Below are 14848 nucleotides of genomic sequence, written 5' to 3'. Positions count from 1 at the left end.
CGCTAGAATCCTCCTCAACTGTCTTCTCCCTGTGGCTGAGGAGCTCCTCCCGGAGTCACAGTGTGATTCCGTCCGCTACGGGGTACAAGATTTCACATGCTGGCACTATGTCAGGAGCCCCGGAGGATTAGAGATGGCAGATCAAAGAGCAGGAGGCCATCAGCAGTGTTTTATTGATGCCGACGTCAACTTTTATACAGAAGCTATCTTGATTCAACAAGAGAAAAAAAGTCTTCAGAGCAGGAACTATTATGTGAAAAAGAAAAAAAGTCCCCTTTGGAAGGAGTTTCAAAAAAATACTTGCAGTTACCCAGGATTGGGAATATGGGGAGGACTGGGAATGATCTAATGATAGGACCGGGGAAAGACTGACAGAAATGATGAGTGCTCTGCTCCTGTGTGTGTAATATGCACTAAATGGAGCTGTCAGTATTTGAAAACCGTCAGGAGCGACACTGTAAGTGGCCAGTATCACACGTCAAGCTACTCCACTAAACTTAGCCTAACTGCTCATTCAGTTCCTCTGCGGTTTGTGGGATAGCGTTGCGTGCAGATTAGCTGCTGCGTTTGCCAACATACAAGTGACTGCAGGTTCAAAAGTAATTTATTAATTATGCAAGCACTTTGGGATGTCTTGAGGAGATGATAAGATGCTCTATCAATGCAATCGTTCTTTTAATATACAAGATTGCAGCAGATTTTGGGAGAGAGGAAATGTACTCCACTGAGCCACCTAACGACCAGAGTCTGTAGTTACATTATGACAGTTAACATAGTAAATATCACTGAGAAACGTACAATAAATGTTATATGGTGCAATTTGTACTGTATATGGTGTATGGTATATATTGCATGGTATAGTATGGTATATATTGCATGGTATATATTGTGTGATATATATTGTACTGTATATATTGTATGGCATCTAGTGTATGGTATATATCAAGGTATATATTATATGCCATATACTGTACAGTATATATTGTATGGCACATATTGTATGGAATATATTCTGGTGTGTGTATATATATTGGACGGTATATATCGTGTGGAATATTTTGTGTGGTATATATTATACAGAATATAGTGTACGGTATATATTGCATGGTATGTATTACACGGTATGTATTCTACAGTATATATTATATGGAATATATTGTATGGTATATATGGTGCATATTGTACGGAGTATATTGTACGGCATGTACTGTACAGAATATATTGTATGGTATATCTTGTACGGTATCACCTCCAGTGCACCAGTGCAGCCTTCGGCCGTCTGAGGAAACGACTGTTTGAAGACCAGGCCCTCAAATCTACCACCAAACTCATGGTCTACAGGGTTGTAGCAATACCCGTCCTCCTGTATGGATCAGAGGCATGGACGATGTATAGAAGGCACCTCAAGTCGCTGAAGATATATCACCAATGATGTCTCCGTAAGATCCTGCAAATCCCCTGGGAGGACAGGCGGACCAACATTAGCGTCCTCGTCCAGGCTAACATCCCTAATATTGAAGCACTGACCACACTCGATCAGCTTCGCTGGGCAGGCCACATAGTTCGCATGCCAGACACGAGACTCCCTAAGCAATTGCTCTACGCAGAGCTCCTTCACGGCAAACGAGCCAAAGGAGGACACCGGAAACGTTACAAGGATACCCTCAAAGCCTCCCTGTTGAAATGCAACATCACCACTGACACCTGGGAGTCCCTGGCCGAAGACCGCCCTAAGTGGAGAAAGTCCATCCGGGAGGGCGTTGAGCTCTTCGAGTCTCAACGCAAAGAGCGTGAAGCGGTCAGGCGCAGGCAGCGGAAGGAGCGTGCGGCAAACCAGCCCCACCCACCCCTTCCCTCGACAAATGTCTGTCCCACCTCTAACAGGGTCTGTGACTCTCGTATTGGACTATTCAGCCACCAAAGAACTCACTTTGGGAGTGGAAGCAAGTCTTCCTCGATTCCGAGGGACTGCCTATGATGATATTGCATGGTGTATATAATATATTGAATATATTCTACGCTATATATTGTATGTTATAAATGGTGTGGTATATATTGTATAGTATATATTATACAATATATATTGTAAAACATATATTGCATGGAATATATTGTACGGTATACAGAATATATTGTACAGTATATATTGTATGGTATATACTTTGCTGTATATATTGTATGGCATATATTGCATGGGATATGTTGTATGGTATATGTTGTATGGTATATATTGTACAATATATATTGTGTAGTGTACATTATACGATATATATTGTATGGAATATATTTGGTATATATTGCACTATATATTATACAATATGTATTATATCGTATATTTTATACAATATATATCATACCATATTTATTGTATGGTGTTTATGATACTGTATATATTGTATGGTATGCATCATATGGTGCAGAATGTATGGTATATATTGTATGGTAGAAATTGTATGGTATATATCACACAGTATATGTCAAACAGTATTGTATGGTACGGCATATACTGTATGCTACGGCATATATTGTACGAACCATATTATATGTGATATATTGTACAAATCCATGCTAACTGTCCTTGATTGATCCATGCCTTTCTAAATGACGATTAATACTGTCCATCAGAATTTTCTTTAATAATTTGCCCACCACCGTGGATAGACTGACTGGCCTGTAATTACTCGATCTGTACGTTTCTCCCTTTTTAAACAACGGTACAACATTAGCAGTCCTCCAGTCCTCCGGCATCTTGCCTGTAGCCAGAGAGGATTGGAAAATGATGGTCAGAGCCTCCGCTATTTCCTTTCTTGCTTCTCTTAACAGCTTGTAATATATTGCACGGTGTATATTGTACAGGACATGTATCTTTATTGCACGCATCCCTAATTTCTTGTTTGATGCTGTCCCCAACCTCACTACTCATCTCAGTCCTAAATGGCCGGCCCCTTATTCTGTGACCCCTGGTTCTAGATTCCCTAGCCAGAGGAAACATCCTCCCTGCATGTACCATATCTAGCCCTCTAAGATTTTTTGATGTTTCAATGAGATCACCTCTCATTCTTCTAAACTCTAGAGAATATAGGTCTAGTCTACTCAATCTCTCCTCGTAGGACAATCCCCCCATCCCAGGAATCAGTCTGGTGAACCTTCGTTGCACTCCCTCTATGGCTCCTTAGGTAAGGAGACCAAAACTATACACAATACTCCAAGTGGGATCTCACCAGGATCCTGCATAATTGCAATAAGACATCTTTACTCTTATACTCAAATCCTCTTGTAATAAAGGCCAACACACCATTTGCTTTACTAATTGCTTGCTGTACCGGCATGTTAACTTTCAGTGATTCGTGTACAAGGACCTCCAGGTCCCTCTGAACACCAACATTTCTCAATCTCTCACCATTTAAAAAATACTCTGCTTTTCTATTTCTGCTACCAAAGTGGATAACGACACACTTCTCCACATTATATTCCATCTGCCATGTTCTTGTCCACTCGATGAACCTGTCTATATCCCCCTGAAGTTTCTTTACATCCCCACATAGCTCTGTATCATCACCAAACTTGGATATATTACATTTGGTCCACTCATCCAAATCATTGATATAGATTGTGAATAGCTGGGCCCAAGCACTGATCGTAGCGGTACCCCACTAGTTACAGCCTGCCAACCCAAAAATGACCCGTTTATTCCTACTCTCTGTTTCCTGTCCATTAACCAATCCTCAATCCTTGCAAATATATTACCCCCAATCCCATGATCCCTAATTTTGTTCAATAACCTCTTGTGTGGCACCTTATCGAATGCCTTCTGAAAATCAAAATACACCACATTCACTGGGCCCCCCCTTACCTATTCTACTAGTTACCTCAAAAAACTCTAACAGATTTGTCAAACATGATTTCCCTTTCATAAATCCGTGTTGACTCTGCCCAGTCTTCTTATTATTTTCTAAGTGCCCCGTTACCACGTCCTTAATAATAGATTCTAGCATTTTCCCTACGACTGATGTCAGGCTAACTGTTCTGTAGTTCCCCTTTTGTCTCTTTTTTTTTAAATAACGGGGTTACATTTGCTACCTTCCAATCTGCGGGAACTGTTCTAAAATCTTTGGAATTTTGGAAGATGACAACCAATGCATCCACTATCTCTATAGCTGGTACATTCATAATAAAGGATGAAACTGAATACTGTGTACAATGAGCAAGTGTGACCTTAGCTCCTTTAATAAGACTCCAGAGTGAAGATACCTCGTGGGTGGCCTGCTTATATACAGTGCTTCCAAGGGATGCTGGGATCCCTTGGGACTCCAGCAGGTAGGCCCTCTGGTGGTAGTGTAATGCAGGTTGCAAGGGGTTAAATACATAACATCACTTCCCCGTGAAGTCAACAGTACACTTATTTACAAGGTGAGACGATCTGGGGCTTTTCTCTCCCGATGATCACCTCCACAACGCCAACAGGGTGTTAACTGCCTCGCAATAACGATTGATGGCGGACTCTGGGTCATCTGAGGTCGTGCAGCGGCCGGCGTGTACGTTCTGCCATGTATATTCCTGCTCGAAACCAACGTTACTTTGTGCACAGTACTGGCTGAAACTTCTTTACTCTGCGAAATCTGTTTGGTGTTGTCGCTGGTGGACATAAATGCCTGGGCTATCATTATGGCTTTACTTAGATTCGGAGTTTCGACCGTCAACAGTTTGCGAAGGATTGTCTCATGGCCAATGCCCAGTACATAAAAGTCTCTAAGCATTTGTTCTAGGAATCCCTCAAACTCACAATGTCCTGCGAGGTGCCTTAGTTCGGCGACACAGCTCGCCACTTCCTGGCCCTCCGACCGTTGACACGTGTAGAACCGATATCTCACCATCAAAACGCTTTCCTTAGGATTTAGGGGCTCCCGGACCAGCGTACACAATTCTTCATAGAATTTCTCTGTTGGTTTTGCTGGAGCTAGGAGATTCTTCATGAGGCCATAGGTTGTTGTCCCACAGACAGTTAGGAGGATCGCCCTTCGTTTGGCAGCGTTCTCGTCCCCTTCCAGCTCGTTGGCCACGAAGTATTGGTCGAGTCTCTCCACGAAGGTCTCCCAATTGTCCCCTTCTGAGAACTTCTCCAGGACACGAATTGTTCTTTGCATTTTCGCGCGGTTGTTCATTACCTTGTCGCCAATTGATACACTCATAATAAAGGATGAAACTGAGTACTGTGTACAATGAGCAAGTGTGACCTTAGCTCCTTTAATAAGACTCCAGAGTGCAGGTACCTCGTGGGTGGCCTGTTTATATACAGTGCTCCAAAGGAATGCTGGGATCCCTTGGGACTCCAACAGGTAGGCCCTCTGGTGGTAGTGTGATACAGGTTACAAGGGGTTAAATACATAACATCAGCCACCTTGTTCAAAGCCCTGGGATGTCGGCCATCAGGTCCAGGGGAGTTATCGGCTTTCAGTCCCATTAATTTCTCCAGTATTATTTTTTTACTAATACTAATTTCTTTCAGTTCCTCATTCTCTTGGTTCTCCACTATTTCCGGGAGGTTTTTTGTGTCTTCTTTCATGAAGACAGACACCGGGGGCTAGATTTTCCATTATCTTTGCATGCATAATGCCCACTTAACGTCCATTTTAACGCTGAAATGAGCTGTAATGCCCAGATATCGCATTTAGCCACAAAATGGAAACTGATGCCCATTTTTCGGACACTATCGCCGAGCGTTACTTTCGCCATGTACGTAACGCCGGGAAAAAATAACATCGCCCATCCACTTTTTTTGGACGGAATCGTCAGAATGGGTGAAACCAACGCTCATAATATCACCCAGCGTAACTTGCGGCACGTAATTAACGCCGAGAATAAATATTACCGCCCACCCACTTTTTTTTGTCGTAAAGATCACATTTGCTGAAACTAGCGCCCAGTATGTCGCCCAGCGTCACTTTCAGCACCTCGCACGCATCTGGCCCACAATATCGCTCGCCCAAAACACCACTGTGAAAAGTGGAACTGTTCTAAACTAATCACAGCCATTTTTCAAATTGTAGGTCACTTCATTGAAATAGCTGCTTCAACTTTGGGGGAGTTTGGATTTACTCTGGAGTTCTTCTCAGGTGAAGTGACCATCTCAACAGACATCTTTTCAGACTGTGGACGATTGGGTTTTACTTTGGGTGTCTTTTAGTGTGGAAATGTAATGCTTGTGAACAATTGGCATTATACTTTTATTGGAATGGGGCCAGCCATTTCTCAGCCTGAATCGATTACTACACAGATGCTGCACAGTGCAAATGGTACAACGTCTAATCCACAGCATTATGTGCCCAATCTAAGACGTGTCAGACTGAAGAGGAGGTCCAGACCATACACACCCCGCACTTACAGGGAGAAGCGGTCTTACCTCGACTTATCCAAGAACACCTGCCTTCAGAGACTGCTCTTCCACAAAATGGTTATCAGTAAACTATGCCAGCTCATCAGGGCAGATCTGCAGCCTGCCAGCACCTTCGGGACATCACTGTCCATCGAAGTCAAGGTCGTCGCTCTACACGTCCAGTTCCTTTCAGGCCTCCGTGGTCGACATTTCCCCTCTGTCTCAGCATGCCTCACATTGCTGCATTAGACAGGTCACGGAAGCCCTGTACGCGCATAGATTGGGCTTTATCAGCTTCCCTATGACCATGGAGGCTCAGACTGACAGGGCTAGAGCATTCTACTGCATTGCTAAGTTCCCCAAGGTGCAGGGAGCAATACAGTGTACTCATATCGCCATGCGGGCAACTTCTCATGGCTCAGAAGTTTTTTGCAGCAGAAAAGGATTTCACTCCCTGAAGGTCCAACTAGTTGTCAAGCACAACCAGATAATTATGGCAGTGAATGCCAAATGTCCGGGCAGCTTCGATGAGGCTCACATCCTGCATGTTTAACAGTCAGCCACAAGGACAATGCTGGATGCTTGGTGACAAACTATATGGCCTAGCCACCTGGCTGATGACCCCCCCCCCACCCTGCGTGACACCCACACCGAGGCCGAGAAACGATATGACAAGAGCCACAGAGCCACACGCAATGTGGTCCAGAAAACAATTAGTGCGCTTAAGCAGCACTTTAGATGCCTGGAGCACTCAGGAGGGGAGCTACAATACCACCCTGATCAGGTAGCTTAATTCGTGGTCGTGAGCTCCATGCTGCACAACCTGGCTATCAGGAGGTGACAAGAATTGCCAGAAGAGACGGATGGTCCACCTCAGGAGAGAGAGGAAGAGGAGATCGAGGGGCTGGACGCTGACCTTGGAGCCAGACAATCAGGCTGACTATGTAACCATGCCCACTACCCTCTCCAGACCACAGGAAAAGGCCCGTGGTGGCTACATAGCTGCAAGACTCTTACGTCAGCAGCTCATAAATGAACGATTTGCCTGAAAGAATGTTGCTGTTATTGACAACGCTGACACACTGTTGTGTGTGTGCAGCTCAGACATCAATGGTGGGCAACACCTTGGTGTCAGATAAAGTTTAAGTTGATTCAAGTTAAGTGTAATTATACCCTTTCATGTTAAGGAATCACCAGTGTCTAACGGTCCAGCTATCTGAGACAATGCGCAACAAATTATGTTGAATAAAAAACATTTAATACGACCATTGATCTGAAATCATAAGTATCATGGGCAAAAACACCCCACCCCCACCCCACTTTTTCGAACATTGACATCAATCAAATGTTCAACATGTCCAGCAGCACAGAACACAAATCAAACCAACAGCGTGATCCCCAGCCCCCATACATTACAACAAATTTCATACACCCAGATGGAGATATAACACCGCCATCACCTGTAGACATGCACCTCACTTTCCTTCCCCCCCCCTCCCCTTCTTCTCCCCACCTCTACCCTTTCCCTTCCTCGCTCCACACCGCCGAGGAGCTCCTCAGGCGGTGCCTCATTGGGGGGGGGGATGAAGGCAGATGCGTTGGTTGGACGTGTACGGGAGCAGGGGCTGCCGAGGAGGCAACATTCTCTGATGCAGAAGCAGGATCTTCCTCCTGCCTCTCGTGTCATTGGCACTGGTGGTGCAGAACCTAGGGGTGGAGTGCCAGGTTCCGGGACCACTGGGAGGCCTGTGCCAGCAGTGTTCCTGGCTATCACCTCCAGGACCTCCGCCATCCGCGGAACGTACTCAGTCATGGTGCCGGAGATGCTGGCCAGCTGTCGGGATATGCCCCCCAATGCATGTAGGATCTGGCCACCTATGTCTACAGTCCTCCTGTACCATCTCTCCGCTCTCATGTGGCACTTGTGGAGCGTCCAACACACCTCCGCGGGGCCGGCGCCGTCCTGGAACACCTGGGGTGCCCTGTGGTGAGGTGCTTGGTCCCGGTACCTCCAGAGTGAAGGCGGGAAAGGCCGGAGGAGCACTAGGTGGCCTTGGGGTGGAATTCCTTCTGGAGACTGGAGACTGGCAATGCAGACTCCTCAAAGTCCGCGCTCTCATCCATGGAGAACAACCCAGCGGATTGACGGGCGAGAATCGGAGCTCCTCAACACCAGATGCAGTAGAATCGTCCGCCAACTCCAGCCCTGCGCCCCCACCTTCTGGCCTCTGTGGTCTTGCCTTGGGATGCGCTGCTGGCTGAGCTGCAATACACACACAAGGTTATTAGAGGAGAAGGGGGTGCTAGGGTGACAAGGTGAGTCCAGTGCTACACACAGCATATACACGACAAAAGCACCACTTCGATCAAAATCATCACAGACCACATTTCATGACCATCAACGCATTGTGCATTCCAATAATTTTCATTCGGCCATCATTATTTATAGGACACTTTTAGAAATCATCTATCTTATATGATTGGTCGGATATGAGTCAGTGTGGCATCTATTGACTTTACATCACACAATGGTGTAAGCTTTATTCACGTAGCATCACTTCAGGGTCTGCAGATGTGTCCGTGGCTGTCCGGGGGTGCTTCCCCACAAGTGCGAGCACCCGTTCCTCCATCTCAGTGATGTCACTGGGGACTGGTGGCCCCCCACCCCTTCAACTCTGCACGGACCTCATCATCGATAGCTTCTTCTGTAAAACATAACAGGACGACATGGCATGAGATCATTGCATGATATCATTGCTAGGTACTGTCACAGAGACTGATACAATACATAACCAACAGATGTAATCATGATTATTATGATAATTATTATTCTTTACCTAATGACATGCACCGTGACCGCAGGCTTTGAGTACAACATTCCCAGTAAAAGTGAAAGATCTCACGTCTGATGATAGTCACTCATGACTCTTACAAATCAAATTATATAAATACATATGTATATATAAATCAATGTAATACTTACACTTGCGGATCCCACAAGGTCGTTCCATCGCTTGCGGCATTGGTTGCCCTCACGCACCTCGTTGGTCGCTGACTAGACCACCTCTGCTATCTTGGTCCATATCCTCTGGTATGCATTTGGGGTGGGCATCCCACGCCCTCCCTGTGTCAAATCACCACAGTGTAACTCAATCTCCTGCAGGAGGGAGGCATTTGCCTCGTCTGAGAACCTCCTGACTCTTTTGCGCCCTCCAATGTGCTCCTCTCCCAGCTCACTGCTCTCGCCAGCGTCGGTCTCCACAGCGTGCTGTGTCGCCTCCTCCACTTCCTCCATTATAGGCCAAATTCGGAAAATATCTGGCTGGTAGCAGCTACGTTCTTTTGCACAATTTGCTATAAATCTCAAAACTCTCCCTCCTTCCTCCCAAAACAGCCAAAAAAGCACCCACACCACACACACCTTCAGCTCCCTCTCTATCTGTCTCCTCTTATGCGCATATCATGATGACCCTTGACCTCCTGAATCGTGGGAATCGAGTGTTGCCATGCAGTTGCTAAGGATAGTGACACTTTACGGAAGAAGATCAGAGATTTAACGCTAACGCCCATTTTAGATCGTTTGTGGTAACGCCCAATTTTTAAAATGGAGACTAGGGGCTTTGAAAATGGGCGACAATCCGACGATTTGAAACCCCATTTTTACCGCCCAAGCCGGAAATAACGCCCATTTTTGGGTTATCTGCACAAAAGTATAAAATCTAGCCCCAAGTATTTGTTTAATTTCTCTGCCATTTCCTTACTCCCCATTTTAATTTCTCCTGTCTCAGCCTGTAAGGGACCCACATTTACTTTCGCTAATCCTTTCCTTTTTCCATACCCGTAGAAGCTTTTACAGTCTGTTTTTATGTCTCTCGTGAGTTTACTCATATTCTATTTTCCCTTTCATCATCAATTTCTTGGTCCTCCTTTACTGAATTCTAAAACCCTTCCAATCCTCAGGCTTACCACTCTTTTTGGCAACATTATAAGCCTCAACCTTTGATCTAAAACTATTTTTAACTTCCCTTATTAGCCATGGTTGGACCACTTTTCCTGTGGGGTTTTTGTGCCTTAAAGGAATGTATGTTTGTTGTAAATTATGTATTAATTATTTAAATGCTAGCCATTGCTTGTCTACCATCATAGCTTTAATGTAGTTCCTCAATCTACCTTAGCCAATTCGCCCCTCATACCTACGTAGCTTCCTTTGTTTAGATTTAAGACCCTAGTTTCGGATTTAACTAAATCACTTTAAAATTTAATATAATTTTATCATATTATGGTCACTCTTCCCTAAAGGCCCCTTTACTACAGGGTTATTAATTAACCCTTTATCATTGCACAATGCTAGATCTAAACTAGCCTGTTCCTAGTTGGTTCCTCAACATACTGATCTAGAAAACCATCTTGTATACATTCCATGAATTCGTTCCCCACACTATTACTGCAAATTTGGTTTGCCCAGTCTATATGTAGATTAAAGTCCCCATGATTACTGTATTACCCTTGTTACATGCACCTCTAATTTCCTGATGTATACTGTGCCCTACGTTACCAGTACTGTTTGGGGGCCTATAAACAACTCCCACCAATGTTTTCTGCACCTTGCTGTTTCTTAGCTCCACCCAAACTGATTCTATTTCTTGATTTTAGGAGCTAAGACCCTTTCTCTCTACTATCTTTATCCCATTCTTTATTATCAGGGCTACCCCTCCGCCTTTTCCACTTTGCCTGTTTCTTCTAAAAGTTAAGTATCCTGGAATATTTAGTTCTCAACCTTGGTCACTTTGCAGCCATGTCTCCGTAATGGCTATCAGAACAAACCTTTTAATTTCTATCTGCGCTATTAATTCATCTATTTTGTTGCGAATGCTTCGCGCATTCAGATATATTTAGCTTTGACTTTTTTCTATTTTTCCTTGATGCTGCCCATTAACTTTGTTACCTTTGTTATATTGTGCAATATATATTGTACAGTATATACTGTACAGGAAATGTATGGGCATATTGTATGATATATATTGTACAGTATATATTGTGCAGGATGTTGTATGGGCATATTGTATGATATATATTGTACAGTATACATTGTACAGGAAATGTATGGGCATATTGTACGATATATATTGTATATCTATTGTACAGGACATGTATGGGCATATTGTATGATATATATTGTACAGTATACATTGTACAGGACATGAATGGGCATATTGTATGATATATATTGTACAGTATATATTGTACAATATGTTGTATGGGCATATTGTACAGTATATATTGTACAGGATGTTGTATGGGCATATTGTATGATACATTGTCCAGTATATATTGTACAGGACATTGTATGGGCATATTGTACATAGAAACATAGAAACATAGAAAATAGGTGCAGGAGTAGGCCATTCGGCCCTTCGAGCCTGCACTGCCATTCAATGAGTTCATGGCTGAACATGCAACTTCAGTACCCCATTCCTGCTTTCTCGCCATACCCCTTAATCGCCCTAGTAATAAGGACTACATCGAACTCCTTTTTGAATACATTCAGTGAATTGGCCTCAATAACTTTCTGTGGTAGAGAATTCCACAGGTTCACCACTCTCTGGGTGAAGAAGTTTCTCCTCATCTCGGTCCTAAATGGCTTACCCTCTTATCCTTAGACTGTGACCCCTGGTTCTGGACTTCCCCAACATTGGGAACATTCTTCCTGCATCTAACCTGTCTAACCCCGTCAGAATTTTAAACGTTTCTATGAGATCCCCTCTCATTCTTCTGAACTCCAGTGAATACAAGCCCAGTTGATCCAGTCTTTCTTGATATGTCAGTCTTGCCATCCCAGGAATCAGTCTGGTGAACCTTCGCTGCACTCCCTCAATAGCAAAAATGTCCTTCCTCAAGTTCGGAGACCAAAACTGTACACAATATTCCACCTGTGGCCTCACCAAACCAAGACCCTGTACAACTGTAGTAACACCACCCTGCCCCTGTACTCAAATCCTCTCGCTATGAAGGCCAACATGCCATTTGCTTTCTTAACCGCCTGCTGTACCTGCATGCCAACCTTCAATGTCTGATGTACCATGACACCCAGGTCTCGTTGCACCTCCCCTTTTCCTAATCTGTCACCATTCAGATAATAGTCTGTCTCTCTGTTTTTACCACCAAAGTGGATAACCTCACATTTATCCACATTATACTTCATCTGCCATGCATTTGCCCACTCACCTAACCTATCCCAGTCACTCTGCAGCCTCATAGCATCCTCATCGCAGTTCACACTGCCACCCAACTTAGTGTCATCCATAAATTTGGAGATACTACATTTAATCCCCTCGTCTAAATCATTACGATATATATTGTACAGTATATATTGTACAGGACATTGTATGGGCATATTGTATGATATATATTGTACAGTATACATTGTACAGGACATTGTATGGCCAATTGTACGATATATATTGTACAGTATATATTGTACAGGACATGTATGGGCATATTGTATGATATATATTGTACAGTATATATTGTACAGGACATGTATGGACATATTGTATGATACATATTGTACAGTATATATTGTACAGGATGTTGTATGGGCATATTGTATAATATATTGTACAGTATATATTGTACAGATCATTGTATGGGCATATTGTACAGAACATTGGGCATATTGTATGATATATGTTGTACAGTATGCATTGTATAGGACATGTATGGGCATATTGTATGATATATATCGTACAGTATACATTGTACGGGACATGAATGGGCATATTGTATGATATATATTGTACAGTATAAATTGTACGGGACATGTTGCATTATGTCTGGTAACCGACCATTTTTTGAGGGTACTTACCTTGTTTTCATTTTCCTTTCAGGTACATACTGCCAGCAGAGGGAGGTTGAAGCGATAACGGAGGGAGTTGAGGATGACGAGGGTTGCTGCTGCTGCTGTGAGCCAGGGCATTTGCCCCACATGTTGTCATTCAACGCGGCTTTTATCCAGCGCTGGCTGGCCTGGGAAGTTACGTCGTCTAAATACGTGCTGGAAGGCTACAGCATCAGTGACAACAACGCAGCATGCATGCTGCAGATGTTTGACCTGAGAAAGATGCTCATCAGCTATTACGTAAAGGTAGTAGTATGCCAGTAAGTTTCTAATATGTTATCTTGTTTCACAAATAGGTTTTTTGCCTCCACCTCCTATGGTATATTTTTTTTAGATCTCTTCCTCCGACAGCCTGTCGAAACAGCCAGCTCCGATAAAGCAACGAGAATTAACTGCAACCCAGCTTTAACCGAGGTCTTGTTTGGGCAAGATCCTACAAATCCCCTAGGAGGACAGACACACCAACGTTAGCGTCCTTGATCAGGCCAACATCCCCAGCATTGAAGCACTGACCACACTCGACCAGCTCCATTGGGCGACCACATTGTTCGCATGCCAGACACAAGACTCCCAAAGCAAGAGCTCTACTCGGAACTCCTTCATGGCAAATGAGCCAAAGGTGGGCAGAGGAAACGTTACAGGGACACCCTCAAACTCCCTGATAAAGTGCAACATCCCCACCGACACCTGGGAGTCCCTGGCCAAAGACCACCCTAGGTGGAGGAAGTGCATCCTGAAGGGCGCTGAGCACCTCGAGTCTCATCACTGAGAGCATGCAGAAACCAAGTACAGGCAGTGGAAGGAGCGTGCGGCAAACCAGTCCCACCCACCTCTTCCCTCAACGATTGTCTGTCCCACCTGTGACAGGGACTGTATTCTCGTATTGGACTGTCCAGTCACCTAAGGACTCATTTTTAGAGTGGAAGCAAGTCTTCCTCGATTCCGAGGGACTGCCTATGATGCTGATGATGATGTTTGAGCAATAAGCTGGGAGAAGAGGAAAGCGGGATGGAGCTGGGTTTGGGTGATTTAGACGGCCGGAAACCCCCTTCTGGTGGCCTCGCTAAAGCTCATTGGGACTGGCTGTCAATTGGGCCTACACTGACTGGCTGTACAATCGTGTCTACACTGATTGGCTGTACAATCGGGCCGACACTGACTGGCTGTACAATCGGGCCTACACTGACTGGCTGTACAATCGGGCCTACACTGACTGCCTGTACAATCGGGCCTACACTGACTGGCTGTACAATCGGGCCTACACTGACTGCCTGTACAATCGGGCCTACACTGACTGCCTGTACAATCGGGCCTACACTGACTGGCTGTACAATCGGGCCAACACTTACTGGCTGTACAATCGGGCCTACACTGACTGCCTGTACAATCGTGCCTACACTGATTGGCTGTACAATTGGGCCAACACTTACTGGCTGTACAATCGGACCTACACTGATTGGCTGTATAATCGGGCCTACACTGACTGGCTGTACAATCATGCCTACACTGATTGGCTGTACAATCGGGCCTACACTGACTGGCTGTACAATCGGGCCTACACTGACTGGCTGTACAAT

At 44.5% G+C, this 14848-nt stretch overlaps 1 protein-coding gene across 1 annotated transcript in view; it reads left to right on the top strand.

Annotated features, from left to right (window-relative positions):
* LOC139266994 (pecanex-like protein 2) overlaps positions 1–14848 on the top strand; it is a 140799-nt gene that overhangs the window by 55910 nt on the left and 70041 nt on the right. Inside the window, exon 8 of the mRNA XM_070884627.1 lies at positions 13261–13517. Within this exon, the coding sequence (XP_070740728.1) occupies positions 13261–13517 (257 nt within the window). The remainder of the gene's footprint in view (positions 1–13260; positions 13518–14848) is intronic.

Source organism: Pristiophorus japonicus, chromosome 7 (assembly GCF_044704955.1).
Source record: "Pristiophorus japonicus isolate sPriJap1 chromosome 7, sPriJap1.hap1, whole genome shotgun sequence".
Taxonomy (NCBI): Eukaryota; Metazoa; Chordata; class Chondrichthyes; family Pristiophoridae; genus Pristiophorus; species Pristiophorus japonicus.
This window is presented reverse-complemented; position numbering and strand designations above follow the sequence as displayed.